The 16,739-nt window shown below is 38.6% G+C and overlaps 1 protein-coding gene across 1 annotated transcript in view; it reads left to right on the top strand.

Annotated features, from left to right (window-relative positions):
- Positions 1-16,739, top strand: part of shtn1 (shootin 1) — a 29,860-nt gene that overhangs the window by 1,520 nt on the left and 11,601 nt on the right. The window contains exons 3-11 of the mRNA XM_025060969.1: positions 428-488; positions 7,029-7,123; positions 11,460-11,640; positions 13,713-13,810; positions 14,062-14,143; positions 14,228-14,322; positions 14,442-14,588; positions 15,565-15,718; positions 15,978-16,101. Coding sequence (XP_024916737.1) covers positions 428-488; positions 7,029-7,123; positions 11,460-11,640; positions 13,713-13,810; positions 14,062-14,143; positions 14,228-14,322; positions 14,442-14,588; positions 15,565-15,718; positions 15,978-16,101 — 1,037 coding nt within the window. The remainder of the gene's footprint in view (positions 1-427; positions 489-7,028; positions 7,124-11,459; positions 11,641-13,712; positions 13,811-14,061; positions 14,144-14,227; positions 14,323-14,441; positions 14,589-15,564; positions 15,719-15,977; positions 16,102-16,739) is intronic.

Here is a 16,739-nt window from a genome sequence, read left to right as displayed (position 1 = left end):
TGTGAGTAGTTTAAACATAACTGTATTTAAAAGTCTTGTGATTTCACATGTCATTTGGAATGTTTACTGTGATATAAATCAGTACACATAAAAGAAAATTCATCTCCTTTTATAAGACTGTGTCAAAGACTTAAGGTCTGAGGCGAACGTGTCATTTTTTCCTGTTTATTTTGGGTGCGATCACAGTGACTCACAGTCACTTGAAACATAAAAAATACAGAAGTTGGAAGATTCCTGGATATTTATATACAGTATATAATTGGGCAAGGCAATTTAATTAGATTTTTCCTTATTACTATCTTGTGTAACTTATAATAATTAATACTTACATTTATATTTTTGATGAATTGAATTATGTCACCGTGTGATGGAATCAACTTGACACTTATTGGGTATTGTCTGTATCTGTCTGTTTCTGTTACCAAAGTGTAAGAGACTGGAGGAGGAGAGAGATAGAGCCGTCCAAGAACTCAGTGAGATTCAGCAAGGTAAGTTGACCCTTCCACCTGTCTCTTGTCCTAGCCTGTCCTCACCTGTCCTAGCACTTTCCTGTACTTCCTTTTCCTTCTCCCACCCTGGTTAGGAAGCCCGCTTTCCTAACTAGTGGTCCCCTTTCAAGAGTGCCTCTATGGAGGTTGTTTGTCCTCCTTGTGAAAAAGGCCTACATATTACAATATACATCTGTTTTTGTTTTTGATGTGCTGCTTGTTCACTGAATAGTAGGGATGTAATAATGCATCGTTAACCTGCGGGGAAAAAAAAACCCACAATCCAAATGCATGATAATTGACATCGACCAGTGTTTACAGTGTTTCTGTCTTTCCAGTTAATATTGTTTTTATATTCTTTTGCTGTTTGATGTATTGACAGTTAGTGAGGTAAATAAGCAGTTTTACTTTTAAAAAGAGATGATAAATGCTGAGGAGCAGTGTTTTTTTTTTTAATCATTCTGTTATTTAAGATAATCAGTTTATGATGTATATCAGACCATTTCAGTTGGTAATGGTATTTTCCATAGCTCTTACAAATAAAAGATCATTGCATTTGATCATTATTCATCTGAAGCTCATTCTGTTGGAAAAAATATTTTAAAAAAATAGTATCGTGAGCAAAAATAATAATAGGCTGAATGATTTTCTCAAGACTTTTTCAAGCCACATCTTAGCACTTTTGTTGTGGCCAATAATATTGAAATTATTATATCATCAGCAGCCCATAATATGGACATCTTAAAGCTATAACCACTGTATGAATGTCTATAAGGCAGACAAGAAATGGAAATTGGCTTTGGCGAAACATCAACATTCCATCTTCCATCCCTTTCTGTTTCCTAGAACATTCAAGCCTTCAGCTTTACAAATGATTTTTTTTTTTTTTTTTTGATGGTTGAAAGCTTTGCTATGACCATTTTGGAATTTAATACAGGGCACAGCATCACAGTGGAAAAAAAAGGAGAAGATTGTTTGTCTTTGTGGCAGTGACAGTTGTGTTGATTTTTCTTTAAATGAATCTGGCCTGTACTTGCGTATTCATGTTATTCTCCAGCCAAAACAAATATTGTGTTTGACTTCCATGTTAATAGAAGCTGCCTCACTGTGCCAAGCAGCTGCATATTAGGACCCATTACGTGATTTCATAGCTCTTAGAAAATTGCTCCTATTCAACACAAATCGGCTGGGGTTGGGGCGACATGGTTGGTTCGGGGGGTGCGTGGGGGGGGTGGTGGCAGCGGTAGGACAGGAGAAAAGGGCTACCAACACACAATCATGCCTTTTCAATTGCAAGTGGCAAGGTTGCTGACAACATGACCATTGTGTAGTAATGATAACACCACAAAGGCATCTGCCCCCCTCATCAAGGCTTCACAGCAACTGCAGATACAATTTAATTCACTGCTCCACTGGCAGCCCTGATACCATTATGCAACACGTCGGCACAGTGATAATCACTGTCTTTCCTGAGAGAAGGATGAAAAAGACAGACAAAAAAAAAAGAGGACAGGAAAAATAGAGTGATGATGGGGAGGATGAAACTTACAATTAGGAGTGCCAATTCGGATGAGTCGAAGCACCCTGTCGGCTCGTGCTCATACACGTTCCGCAGTTCCACCACTGTTTATTTACCATGGCTACCAGTAATTATAATTAACATGTCATTTAGTTCAAGGCGTCTTTCCGTAGGCTGTTGAGTGGTGGTCACAGCAATGTAGAGACAGGCAGAGTGGAAGGAAGTCAGGGATGAAGATGAAAACTGGCAGCTAAGTGTTATTCACTGACTGATGTTCAGGGCCCGACTGCAGGACTGGGTACATCAGCCAGCACTAGCAATCATCAGGTCTAATTAGACGTCATTGGTGGAACCGATCGCAGTGGCACTAATGCTGAATATCTCCCTTTCTCAGCTACAATGTTTAATTAATTAAGTGGCAAACCTTTGTTTAAAAATGCCCTTTCTGTTCTCAGATGTGATTGCAACTTAAACAACATTACAGGTTGTAATGTGAACATTTTTTTTTTTTTTTTTTTTTACATCTTTTTTTTCCACTACCTGTATTTAGTCATATTTCTTTCTAATCAAAATTGATTGTTTTTTTTTTTTTTAAATGTATCAAGTGAATCAACCCAGAATAATGTTTAGCTCATCTACAGCTCTCTTTGGTTCTTGGTAAAGATATTTAATTTGTGAAAATATTGCTTTACATAACTTAGGTAGGCAGCTCACATTGTCTTTATTGACATGACCTGATGTTTTTTGACCAAATATGAAGCAAACATAAATATAAATGATATAGCAAAAAAAAAAACAAAGTAACAATGCGTTTTCTTTCATATGTTATAAGAAAACAGCCAAACAAAGTAACAATGCTTTTTCTTTCATATGTTATAAGAAAACAGTCCACATCCATGGATTTTATTCACGCATTTAGTGGGCATGTAATAAGTCAAATGACGCAATGACAAAAGGGAACATGTGAAAATTTTCCTTTTCTCATTCTTATCCTCGTTTTTTGGCAATTTATTCGCTGGGTACTCCCGACAGCGACACATTAACTTTTGAACTACAAACAAAAAGAGATTTGAAATGCTACAGGGGTTTGGTGAAAACAAGACTTTTTCCTTTTCGTTGTCATTTATCTTGGGTGAAACATTATTCCGAAAAGGCCTGTGAACACCCTGATCTATTTATTCGTAGTTCTAAAGTTCTCTGTGTTTATATACAGTTCATGCTAAATAAAAGTAAGCCTTGGCTTAGGGGAATTGAAAATGTAGAGAAAATGTATCAGAATGAAAATAAACAAAAATAAACAGTAATGTACTTCGTACAGCGTCAAGTGTTCACAACACGCTCACCCTTAATTAACTGCTCTATCAGGTGAGAAGTTCCCAGTATGTAGCAGCTCCTTTAGAACACCTACGTACGTTTAATTCTTCCCTTAATGGTATTTCGATTAGGTTCGGTAGCCTTGAAGTGATTGTATACATTTCTGTTTATACAAATAAGTAAGCAACATTGTTGCTTACTTAATAGCATGGTATGCATGGCTAGATGTGCCAGAGAGCAAAGAAAGAAGATGATCATGGTCTAGGCTGAAGCTCAGCATCTTGTGACCGGTGAAAAGAGCTGTACTAGTTTGGTGGCATAGGTCAACTATTGTTGATTTTGTGATAAAAGCATCAAATGTGGTACAGTCATTGCTGAATAAATCTTAAATGAATCCTGATATTGGGCCATTGCAAATTTCTGATCTGAGGACAAGGTGTAGTCTGAGTGCGCTGCCTGTCCTACAGTTGCTGTTTAATGTTTGCAACGCCAACACAAACATACTGTCATTTATAGACATTTTAGAGAGGGAAAATAGCTTTATTACGATGTAACATGACAGGAACACGAGCTTTAAATACATTTCTTCTCCTTCACAGTACAACAACCTCCTCTTTGGCCTCATTTGCCAGATTATATAAATGGACTAATTCTTTCCACTATTTTCAATGCGAAAAAAAAAAAAAATGGAACTTGTACCTTGTACCTGGAATTAATGAGAAGTATGGTAAACTATCAAATTCTCCCTCATAGAAGCAGAGGCCTGTAAGATAAGACAAGACTTTATTCATCCCACACTGGGGAAATTCACTTGAAATTCACCTGTACACCAAATAGCAGGCTGCTTGCATCTGCAGTGCTTTCTGCACCCACTCATGCAAGATATCAGTGTTCACCTTGGAGCTAGTTTTGTCAAATACTTCTCAGTAATGTTTATTGCATCATCATCTGAAATGTCCATTGGTCCACTGGTCAGCATCAGTAATGCATCTCAGTTCTGCCAGTGACTTCCACGTCGATCCTGTTGTCAACCTTTCCGTATCCATCAAAGTTGGATACATTGTCAGTTTCTGTCAAAGCGCGGAACGTTGGAAGCGCTCATGAAGTCTTTGGACTGAGGGAGGCAGGCGTTTAGTCGGCTGCCGAGTAGAGAAAGCTCTTGCAAGTGCCACATGCTAGCCAAAATTCCAAAATTCAAAATTCTTGTATTATGTGACAAATGTAGTACCGTACAATTATCAGCTTCTTCTGCTGCATGGGACCAGGTTCCGGAGATGGAGATCTGGCAGAGTGCTGACCGACCCTAGTCCGTCGGTCACAACAACTGCCTTTTATTTCTTACAGAATACCTGGATAAGAACCTTCGACAGGAAACTGAATAGTTCTGTCTTGTCGCTGTCAACATGGAAAAAGTTCCGTTTCCTGGTATGCCAGCCTTCCACTAAAATTAAAATTTTCCAAGCGGGTTATCTGAGTCCATCGAAGCCCGGATCAGTAATCTTACACGGTGCTTTATTCCCTCATCCAAGTTAAGCCCAGATCAGTAATCTGACACGGTGCTTTATTCCCTCATCCAAGTAATCACGTACAGTCGCGACGAGTGCAGGGGATCCATTTTGCAACCCGCTGTCCATGGGTCTTTCTCAGATATATTGAAATACGTCCACACTTGCAGACATGTTGGCACTTATGACAAGTCATTTTAATGTTTAAACACTAAGCCGGATATGTATTGCAGATATCTCTTAACGCAGTTTTGCCAAGTCAAAAAGAACATTTTGGATATCCAACAAGCCTTTGCTGGCCGCGTTTTTTTTTTTTTTTCTTGCGTCATCATAACTTCCTGTTTCGGCCACGTTGTTTAAGAGATAAAAGTCAAATGCACTTTAGGGCCATTTTTTCCCCCAAAAATTTGGTGGATCCCTACTACCGTTTCATGCTTATGCTGTGTCTTTAGAGGAATCATTTTTGTATTACAAATGCTAATACTGCACAACTCCGTATATGTATGTACAAATGTATCAAAGGAGGCCTTCTGGTTTAATCAAATGGCAGCTTTATCAAGAGGCCTTTGGTCTCAGGTAGAGACAGATCTTCAAGAAATACTCTCCCTCCCCCCAGCGTTGCCACTGATATCTGTTCCAAGCTAACTAGCTAGCTTCAGTATTTAGTTTTACCAGCTTGAAAGGGTATTTTTTTCACCAAGGCTCATAATGATTATTTTTCTTGTTAGCTTTTATGCTTGTTAGCGCTGAAAATGATATTGCTGTGTTTTTACAACATTTTTTTTTCACCCAATAAGATTTAGCGGTATACAAACAAGAGCAAAATTACATAAGCATGTAGTTAGACACGAACAAAAACACGCCCCCACATGTTGTTCATTTGCTCCTAAAAATGTCTCCTCGCACATTTTTTTTTACGAACGTAAAAGTGTGTCTACCAATAACTGAACCAAAGGCTAAATGAGGAGCCATTTTGCTTCAATTTTATCCTCAGCATATTTTTTAAAATATTTTTATTAGTTTAATATTTAATATATACTGTATCTTCTTTTTCTAAGCCATACATTTCAAATGGGTACTATAGTTAAATAGAGCTCTGCTTAATTTATCTGGCATTTTGTCACTCACTGTTTGCTCTCTGCTAAAAATTCACTGAGGGTATGTTATTGGGAACAACAGATGGAGGGAAGATTCACATCGTCTTCAACATCCTGCCATCTATCAGTCTGTACCGTAGCCTAGTTGCTCCCAAACATTTCTAGAATGTCATTTTCTAGATAGGTTTATTGTTGAGCTTTTGTTTCAAAACTCACTGACAATTCCTCCAAAATGGCTATTCTCTTTGAACAAAGGAACCATAATTACAAATCAGTTTGCAGTTTCCCCCTCACTCTATGAAAGAATAAAAAAAAAAATTGAAATTGAAAACATCTTAAACTCTCTTCACAAAATGGCTAAAGGAAGAAGTTCCTTGGGAGAAAAAAAAAAAAAAATCAGAAACACGTTAACCTTCAACCACATCTTGTTAAAGGTTGTCGTAGTCTTGCTTGGTGCTTCAAGATCTCTGTAAATCAGTTGTGGGATTGACACTTTCAATTTCTTTTCTTGGCAACCCCTTCTTATGTCTCTATCCTTCACCCTGGCATAACCCCATGCCCTCCGTAATGAGAACCAATGCATAAACTTGACATTTTGTACATCAAGCTCTCGCTCTCTGTTGAGCCCACCCATACAAATGTCTCCTTTTTATTGACAAAATCCTACACAGGTAATCCCGAGCCTGCTACTTTGACTTTGATACTGCTATTTCTGCTGCAAATATTGTTACTTTTTGTCTCCCCATCTCACTTTTTCGTTGCTCATTTTTCTCTTTAATGCTCGCCTGTGCTTCGCCACGCGCAGCATCTTTCTGCTTGTTTTCCTCATTACCTTAGCTGTTGTTTTCCCCAGTGCTTTTGGTATTCACTAACTCAAAGAGCTTGCTAGCCCTCGCCGACATATCAAATCAGGCATGCCCAAATCACTGCTCTCGTTGTTGCTTTTGTGGACATCTTCTACCACCCACATCTCACTTCAACCTTCATCCAATTTTCAGCACTGCTCTTTTCGTAGATGTAGTTGTAAAATGGTTGCAGTGAAATAAGTGTTCCACTCGGTCTTAACGTTGGTAAAGAATCTAATCTCTTCCTTTGTCTTTCCCAGTGTCCCAGTTGGTCATCAAAGAAGTCAGTGCCATTCAGGAAGACCTGGAGATTGAGAGGACGTGTAGAGAAAGTGCCGAAGCCCTGGCCTCCAAGGTGCGGATCTTTTTTTTTTTTTTTTTTTTCTGATACAAAATAAAAGGATTTTCTTTCCCGCTAACATGCATGAATCCCGTCATATGAGCAGAAAAAGACACACTTAAGATAATTCCAAACTTTATTTATTTTAAAGATGCTGTTGAAATGTGCAGTCAAAACCGCTACAGCTGTTTGATTTGTTGTAGGATTTTGGGGCGGAGGGGGTAAATAAATGTGACAATTGATGTGTTTAAACAGGCCTCACACACTGACACATTCAATTTTTGTGTTGCACTCAGAACCACTTTGTGCTCCACGAATTCTGCTGCTGCTGCTGCTGCTGCTGCTGCTGTGTAAAATTGTATTGGAGTCTTTTGATTCCGAGCACACTTTTTTGTAGTCCTTGTCTAAATGTGACTTGTGATTGAGCCTGGGGGAGCCTGGCACATAGTAATTTTTTAGCCCACTGGTGTTGAACCTTATATCTGCAATCATTTCTCATACAGTTTCTGGAAGGAGCCCTCCAAGTCCACCTGCTCAGGCCAGATTCTGGGCTGTGGGTGGCTGAAAAACAATAATAATCACAGCTGACTTTTATTTCTTATGTGTTCTACCTCCCCCTTACCCTTTAGTATCACACTCTCCACTGGATTGATTTATTTGTTACTTTTCTCTTATTTGACCGAAAAGATTGTTTGTCTGGGATTTTTTTTTTAATTTGGCTATAATTTGAGCAATCAAGAAGGAATCAGGAAGAGATAAAAAAAAAAGGGGATTCAATGATTTTGTTGGTCAGCTCTAGATGTACAGTATTTACGTTAACACTTCTATACTAACAGAGTCATTAGACCAGGGGTGTCAAACTCATTTTCACCGGGGGCCACATCAGCAATACAGTTCCTGTTGAAGGGCTCCCCAACCCCCGGTTCGCGGACCAGTGCCAGTCCCAGGACCTATGGTCCAGGACCTACCAGTACCAGGACCTATGGTACCATGGTACCAGCCCGCAGTGGGACACAGTGAAAAAATGAAAAAAAATTCTAATTTACTTCATTCAAAAAAAAAAAGATTAATTTGACGATAATCTGACAATATTTTAAAATAAAAGTCATTCAGACTTTGATACAAACAATAGAGTCTGGTATAGATGTAGCTCCTCCATAACAGACTAATACATGTATCTGCAATTGATTATTATGTATAAAAGCTACAAATATTGTTCATTGCTGTGTAATAAAAAAAATCTTTTATTTTCATAGGTTGATAAACTCTGCTGCATGGACTTTATTAAATGCTTTTTAAGCTCCCGCGGGCCGCACAAAATGGCTTGGCGGGCCGCATTTGGCCCCCGGGCCTTGAGTTTGACCATTCATTGAGTAAATTCAAAGTCATTTGAGAAATCGAATGAAAAAAAATAATTGAAACAATTTAAATTCCAGGATCAAATGATAATGTTAATGTATAAGAATCTAGATATTCCGTGCTTTTTTTTTTTTTTTTCACAACCACAAAGCACCCAGCAACCTGATCACTGTCCCAAGATCAATGTTTGACCATCTGATCACAAGCTATTTTGTAATTAGTGACACATAGACATTAGTACAAATAGTGGGAAATGAGCCACTAAAAGTTAGTTCAAACTTCTATATGTTTTAGATGAGGTTTTATCGTTTGTCTTCATTAAAATAACTCCACTTACAAAGTAACCGCAGCATCATACAAACAGTATTTCTTCAGTTGTTTAGAACGGATCAGGGGGTACACAGTGTACACAACGGGGGTGTTCCTCTGCAGCCGTACTATATCTACAGTCAACTTTTATTTTACTCTTTACAAGTTTGTTCTGATTATTAAAGTTAAAGACAATTTAACTTAAAAAAATTTAACTATTAAAGTTAAAGACAAATTCTATACTTTTCAATTTCTAAAATAGTAAAACAGGATTTTTTTTCTCTGGAATGGCTCATTAATAAGTCCCATTGTAAACAAATGGTGTCGTTTTAATTTAATGTGTTATTGAATATTAATATTAATGTCAATGGAAAGTCCGCTTAAAATATGATATTATAATATGATATTTATATATTTCTTTCTGCATTTCCTTTTAAATTCTAATCTTTCATTTACTCCGTTTTATTTACATACATTTGGAGTGCTTTGGAGGGAGAATTAGTTTATCTTTATAGATTTTTTTTTTTTTTTTTTTGTCTTTGAGAGGCTGGAAAGACCGTGCTAATCTTTTACGTTTACCTGGTTTGAAAATGAAAGCATTAATGGGCACGTAACCGATCAAATCGGTGTCTATGGCCGTTTTTGCTTTTCGTTTACATTTGTTTGTCTGGTCACCAATTTGTTTGATACACGATCAAAAATTAAGATCAAGGGGGATGAGATGTGTTGATGTTGACTTCTGCGGGCCGCTAGCGTTGAATTATTCTCCGAGAATTTAATTTTAAAACAAGCATTTCTCGTCAGTTGCAAATTACTATGGAAATAATGGGGGTATGTTTTATTGATTGGATTTTTTACGAAAAAAAAAGATGCAGTCGAAAGGGCATCCATGAATCCTCTTCCAGCAGCAAAATGTTAATATGTTTTTGTATTATTATTATTATTATTATTATTATTATTTTTATTATTTGCCTTTTCTACTCCTCGTTTTTTCTTCCTTCTTCCACATCTGTGACCAGCATCCATCTGCCTTCCGTTGGCTTGATTCCAGTTTAGCATGTATGGTTTCCTCTAATTGATACATATGGCGTGGTCATGATGATTGTTCTTTTGCAATGGAATAGCCATATTGGCAGCAAGAATAAAGAGCTGATCAATTCATGAAGAAATTCAAGGAAAATGCCACATTAGAAGTTGGACTTAGAAGTTGTAATTACATTAGGGCAAGGTGCGACAGGTTTCACATCACAAACTGTGATTACGGCACGTTTAAAATGTCACATCTGCGGTTTTTGTATTGCGTTTTGAGCTTTTCTCATATTGTCTAATAATGTTTTTTTTTGCTCACCTTATCATCGCGTGTGCATGCCTTCTGCCATTATGACTGATTGCGGGGCTGATGGGGAAAAAAAAGGAAATCAGAGCAACATCTATTTCATCATCTATTTTGTCTGTCTCTCCCTCATTTCACTCACCTCTCTTTTGTTATTCTATGCAAAGTTTGAAAAAAAAAAAAAATTAGGGCAAATTCAGTCAGTCAGCTGCCATGGTATTTCTGTCATCATTTAAAGAAAACATCCTGAATGTTGCTTTAATGTTTTCACTATTCATTATTTCCTGCGTGGTTTTATTACTTATATTTGAAAATATTCCTCTTTGAATGATAAATTAAACGCTTGCTTTTTAAGTTAGTTTCACAGCAGCTTTCAGCTTCTTAGAGATAATAGAAAAACATATGTGCTGTTTCTCCCTACTTTTTTTTTGTAGGTTTTGTAGGGGGGTGGGGGGGCTTCCAATGGAATAGTAGGTTTTGTGGGGGGGGGTTCCAATGGAATATGACACGCTGGACATAAGTGTACCACTGCTGTAATGCTTGAATGATAAGAAGCCTTCAGTCACTAGGTGGCAGCAACACATCTCACAGTGGTTTGTACAGATGTAGTTCCCTTTTTTTTTAAACTGCAATTGCAACGAGAAATGTTACCTGCTCTTTAAGCCAGAGGTGGGGACTCGAGTCGCATGACTTGGACTCGAGTCAGACTCGAGTCATCAATTTGATGACTTTTGACTTGACTTGACAAAATGTAAAGAGACTTGCCGCTCGACTTGGGCTTTAACATCAGTGACTCGTGACTTCACTTGGACTCGAGCCCTTTGACTCGACAAGACTCGATACTTTCTTCCAAACCCAAAGTGATCTGTGTAAATATATTGTTATTTTGTTTGAAAAGGACTAGAAACGACTGGAAAACAGAAAAACGGCAGGACTTGGGACTTGACTTGACACTTTTCAGTCTTGACTTGGACTCGACTCGGACTTGACTTGAGACTTGAGTGCAAAGACTTGAGACTTACTTGAGACTTGCAAAGCAATGACTTGGTCCCACCTCTGCTTTAAGCACTCTTGCCGTTCAGTCGTTTAAACTTATGCCGTTGACCTATATGTGTTTTTCCTTTTTTTATGTATTCATGTTTTAAAAATGTATTGTACTTTGTGACATTCAACACTTTTAACATTTAGCGACTGTTGTCATTTTTCTGTAATGCACATTTATATGACAACACGTTACTTTTGTCTTATGGACTGCCATACTGAAGATTTGAAGATTTCATCTGTTTTTTTTTTTTTCACTGCTGCAACATGTGCATCAGTCATGCCACTAACTATGCCTCCTCTGTGCAGCTGAACCATCAAAACCGCTCTCTGAAGAGGAAAAGCATGATGCTTCTGTCACACCTCAGCCCAGACACCATTGCAGAGATCAATCTGGAAGATGAGGAGGAGGAAGAGAAGGAGGAAGATGGAAAAGACTCAGTCCCTAGCAGAAGTTGCCTCTCACCTTACTGCCATACAACTATCTCAGGTACATTACCTACCATGTTTCACAGTGTTCCTAATTTACCAATAAGTCTTCCTTTTCCGGACATATAGATTTACTACTCCAAATCGAGTCTTCTTTTTTTTTTGTTTCCATCCAAATAAATGCAGGATTTACAGGTCATCGCTCACATTTAAAAATACAAAAACATCATTCAATGTTTTTTGAACTGTAGGAAAAAAAGGTAAAGCTATGCTTCAACTCCCCATGACAATAGCTCATGTGTGCATGCATGTTCAGAGTGTCACACAGAGTGTCTCCTCCATGGATTCTGAGTACATTACAGGTGAGCTCCAGAAAGGTTTTGCCTTCTCACTCTTAATGTCTTCAGCAATTTACATTTAAATTGGGACTTTTGTTGAATAGCACGTGTGTCCTACTTATTTATCAGAGGTTATACCATACTTTGCTGAAAGAAATTTTAGGTGTCAGTGACCCCTTTTTTGCTTAAGTGCCTTCTTAAATGTCTTAGACTGGTCCTGCTGCGAGCAGCCCAGACATCCCCGTGTTTCAGACACCCAACACACAAGGCTGCAGAAAAATAATTTGTTTTTATGTAAAGACCCTGCTTCACCTAAATAAGAGGAGGAAATTTCACATCTTTTCACATACAGTGGAACCTTGAGATACGAGCAGACAATCCGTTCCAGGACCGAGCTCCTAACTCCAGGTGCTCGTATCTCGAATCATGGTTTTCCATCAGAAATAATAAAAATGAATCTGTTCCGGCCCTCTAAAAAGGGCAGTGGTGGCTTAGTGGTTAAGGAAGCGGACTTGGGTCCGGAAGGTTTCAGGTTCGAGTCCACCAGCTGCCAAGTTACCACTTTTGAGGTGCCCACTGTTCACTTTGGTGATGGGTCACATTTCATTGTGTGCAGTGGTGTGTGTCACAATGACAAGGAGTTCACTTTCCTTTCCTAAAAAACTCCCTTATAAGTGCTAATAACCAGAGGTGGGACCAAGTCCTTGCTTTGCAAGTCATAAGTAAGTCTTTGCACTCAAGTCCAAGTCAAGTCTCATGTCAAGACAGGCAAAGTCCGAGTCGAGTCCAAGTCAAGACTAAAAAGTGTCAAGTCAAGTCCCAAGTCCTGCCGTTTCTGTTTCGAGTCCTTTTAAACAAAATAATAATATATTTACACAGATCACTTTGGGTTTTGGAGAAAGTATCGAGTCTTGTCGAGTCAAAGGGGCTCGAGTCCAAGTGAAGTCACTAGTCAATGATGTTAAAGTCCAAGTCGAGTGGCAAGTCTCTTTACATTTTGTCAAGTCGAGTCTAAAGTCATCAAATTGATGACTCGAGTCTGACTCGAGTCCAAGTCACGTGACTCGAGTCCACACCTCTGCTACGGGCAACGGGAAAAAATGTTTTTATTGCTTTAGAGACATACACACACAAAAAAAATTAAACATAACTTTCATAAACTTGGAAATAACTTAACTTCACATACGTTGTTTTACTTTTCTATTTTTTATTATTTTTTCAATTCGTATTCTTTGTTTAGCGGGGCACCGCGCTCATATTTATTCATAAACTTAGAAATAATTTAACTTCACATACGTTGTTTTTTTTTACTTTTCTATTTTTGATTATTTTTTCAATTCGTATTCTTTCTTTAGCGGGGCACCGCGCTCATATTTATCGACAATTTCATGCTTTATTACCACGGTCGTCATGCCTTTCTTCTTCTCACTACCATCCTTACAACTCACTCTCTAAGGACTCATCACTATTATGAAGAATAATGCACAAATAGAGAGAAAATCACATACGAAAGAAATTTGCTCAAAGTCTTGCTCGTATCTCGGAATACTCGTATGTCGGGGCACTCCTATCTCGAGGTTCCGCTGTATATTAAAACACTTACTTTAAGTAGTAAAAAGTCATTGCTGTCACATTAACTTTAACTTTCTACAATTGTTCTGGTGTTGTCATTTTTTGTTGTTGTTGTTAACAGCTCAACATGTCGCCATAACAGCAAGGGCAATGGGGCGGCACGACCAAAACTATGCCCTGATCACTGTAATCAGCACAAGACTTTTGTTCAAATTGTTTTCAGAGCTAAACTGCAAGCTGGAGTTATTGCAAAAGGACAAGGATCAAGCAGTGGAAGATCTTCAGGCAGCCAGGCAACAACTGGGGGAAATAAATGAAGAGGTAAGTTTAAAAAGTGAAATAGTTTACTTCATCATCTAGCCACGTAGCCTGGTCATATAGAAAGTCGGTTAACATTTTTCCTACCAAGATTGTTGTGTTTGTAAAAAGTGTATTTACGGAGAAAAAAATATTAGATAATAGTCAATATTGTGTCGGTAAAGGGCAACTATGTCTGTGTGTTTTCCACCCTTCAAATATTAGATATTGTGTCGGTAAAGGCCAACTATGTCTGTGTGTTTTCCACCCTTCAGTTGCTGAAAGAGAAACACGATAACACCGTTTTAATTGCTGAGACGCTGCGTCAGAAGAAGCTGCTGGGGAAATATAACAGAGGTCGACTTTCATTTTCATTAGAATGATCCAAAGCAAGCAACAATAAAAAACAAGTTTGACTTTTTAAACGAAATGTTTGTTCAGTGTCTCAGCTGGCCGTCGAGGAGTACCAGGTCTTACAGACCACGCTGAGCCTGGAGCAGGATCTGAGAACAGAGGCTGAGAACTTTGGCAGAGCAGTGAGTTGTTTTTTTTCCCACTGATTCTGATTTCCATGTTAACCTTTTTTTTAAGTACAACGCCAAGTCCTTCAGCAGCGCTCTAAAGGGGTTAACGTGTTTTCTTTTGTCTTCCATAGATGTTGGTTGAGCAAAAGAAACTAAAAAGACAGAGTCAGATCCTCATGCAGAACTGTTCACCCTCACAAGCTCTGCAGGAAGCTCTCAGCCAGGTCACCAGTCTGACCCAGCAACTAGAATCACAGAGGCTACAGCACCAGAGCCAGGTTCCTTTCATTCATTTATTATCAATGAGTTGTGTTATAAACAAGGTTGTTGATCTTTCGTAAATAGTTTAGAGGCGAGTTCTGTTGTCACAGAGACAACCATTCCGCTCTGAACTCTCTCTGTCTGTGATCAGACCTGACTTCACGTGCCTCCTATTTAATATACCTATTGACTTGACACTTTTCAGTCTGGACTTGGACTCGACTCGGACTTCGCCTGTCTTGACTTGAGACTTGACTCGGACTTGAGTGCAAAGACTTGAGACTTACTCGTGACTTGCAAAGCAATGACTTGGTCCCACCTCTGTGTGTGGACTGGAGTCGCATGACTTGGACTCGAGTCAGACTCGAGTCATCAATTTGATGACTTTAGACTTGACTTGACAAAATGTAAAGAGACTTGCCGCTCGACTTGGACTTTAACATCAGTGACTCGTGACTTCACTTGGACTCGAGCCCTTTGACTCGACAAGACTCGATACTTTCTCCAAAACCCAAAGTGATCTGTGTAAATATATTGTTATTTTGTTTGAAAAGGACTCGAAAGGACTCGAAAACAGAAACGGCAGGACTTGGGACTTGACTTGACACTTTTCAGTCTTGACTTGGACTCGACTCAGACTTTGCCTGTCTTGACTTGAGACAGAAATGAATGAAAGTCACTCAGATTGACTTGATTAAAATCATAAAATAAAAGCCTGATTATATAACTTTTTTTTTTTTTGTCCTTGCCAGACTCATTTGTAATGTTTATTCTTGCTGTTTATTTTAGTTCATTGATAAAGAACAGGCAACTATTAAGGGAAACAGACAAGGTTGAAACACTTACTAATGAATAATTGATAATTAAGCATTTCAAATCAGACCGTGTTCGCTGCTTGAAGCAGTGACCTACATACAGTGTATTGAATTGCGTGGACGTGGATGTTATCATTTGAAAAGGAAATACTGCAATTTGGGATCTGTCTGTCCTCAGATGAAGAAGATGGAGGAGAGACTCCGCAGCTGTGACACTCAGAGAGAGTTGGCGGCTTTGAGGCGCAAACTTGAGCTCGTGGAGGAGGAGAAAAGGGAGTGCGGTGATAAATGCTCCAAGTCTGAAGTGGAGGTCAAGGATCTGCGGTTTACTGGTAATATATTGCGACTCTGTTTAGGGCGCTAAACTGAATGTCACAGAGACAAGCGAATTTTCGCTAACTAAAGAGGGGAAGGCCATGCATGTGTAGGCTACCACAAAGCAACAGGGACACATTTTAATGAAAATGTGACCATGGGATTCACTTTCTGTCTTTTGTCAGTGTGGAAGCCCATTAGCTGTTCTTCAGTCCTGAATATAATGGCTTTTCTGCTCTGTGTATTTACCACAACTGCATGGAATTGAATGGCCAGTGGAGGAGCTCCAGAAGAAGCTTAGGGGAGCTACAAATCCTCCTCCGACCCCAGCGCCGCCTCCTCCTCCTCCTCCCCCTCCGCCACCACCTCCAGCCCAGACTTCAGCGTCCAATCCGCTGAGGTCAGATCACACGCTCGCATGGATGACATAAATCAGAATCAGATACTCTACCAAGACGAGATATTTAATGTCCAAAACGGAGGTAGTACACAGCTATGTTTAATAATAATTTGAACCTTATTGAGCCCACTCTTGGGAAAATCTTGTGTGAACAGCCGATCTGCTGCAACAGGCTAGTACAGGAATGGGCAAACTATGGCCCTGGGGGGCCAGATCCGGCCCATTCAGCTTCTTAATCTGGCCCGCCAAACTATTTCAAATGATATAATTGATTTATATTATCATTATACTTCTGCCTTTTTTACTGCAATACCCACATTGCCCCAATAGATGGCGTCGAAAATAATATATATATATATATAGCCTTTATGCATGTCATTTATATATATATATATACATATATATATATATAAATGATTATTGAGTCTTACTTACATATATATTTAGGAATTATGACTCATATATTCAGACCTCTTTCCACAAACTGAGATCAAATCTTATATATATATATATATATATAGAGAGAGAGAGAGAGAGAGAGAGAGGTCTGAATGAGGTCTGAATACCTCTGGAAAGAGGTCTGAATATATGAGTCATAATTCCTAAATATATATGTAAGTCAAATCTTATATATATAT

The sequence above is a fragment of the Cynoglossus semilaevis genome, chromosome 12 (genome assembly GCF_000523025.1).
Source record: "Cynoglossus semilaevis isolate Cse_v1.0 chromosome 12, Cse_v1.0, whole genome shotgun sequence".
In the NCBI taxonomy this organism is placed as follows: domain Eukaryota; kingdom Metazoa; phylum Chordata; class Actinopteri; order Pleuronectiformes; family Cynoglossidae; genus Cynoglossus; species Cynoglossus semilaevis.
This window is presented reverse-complemented; position numbering and strand designations above follow the sequence as displayed.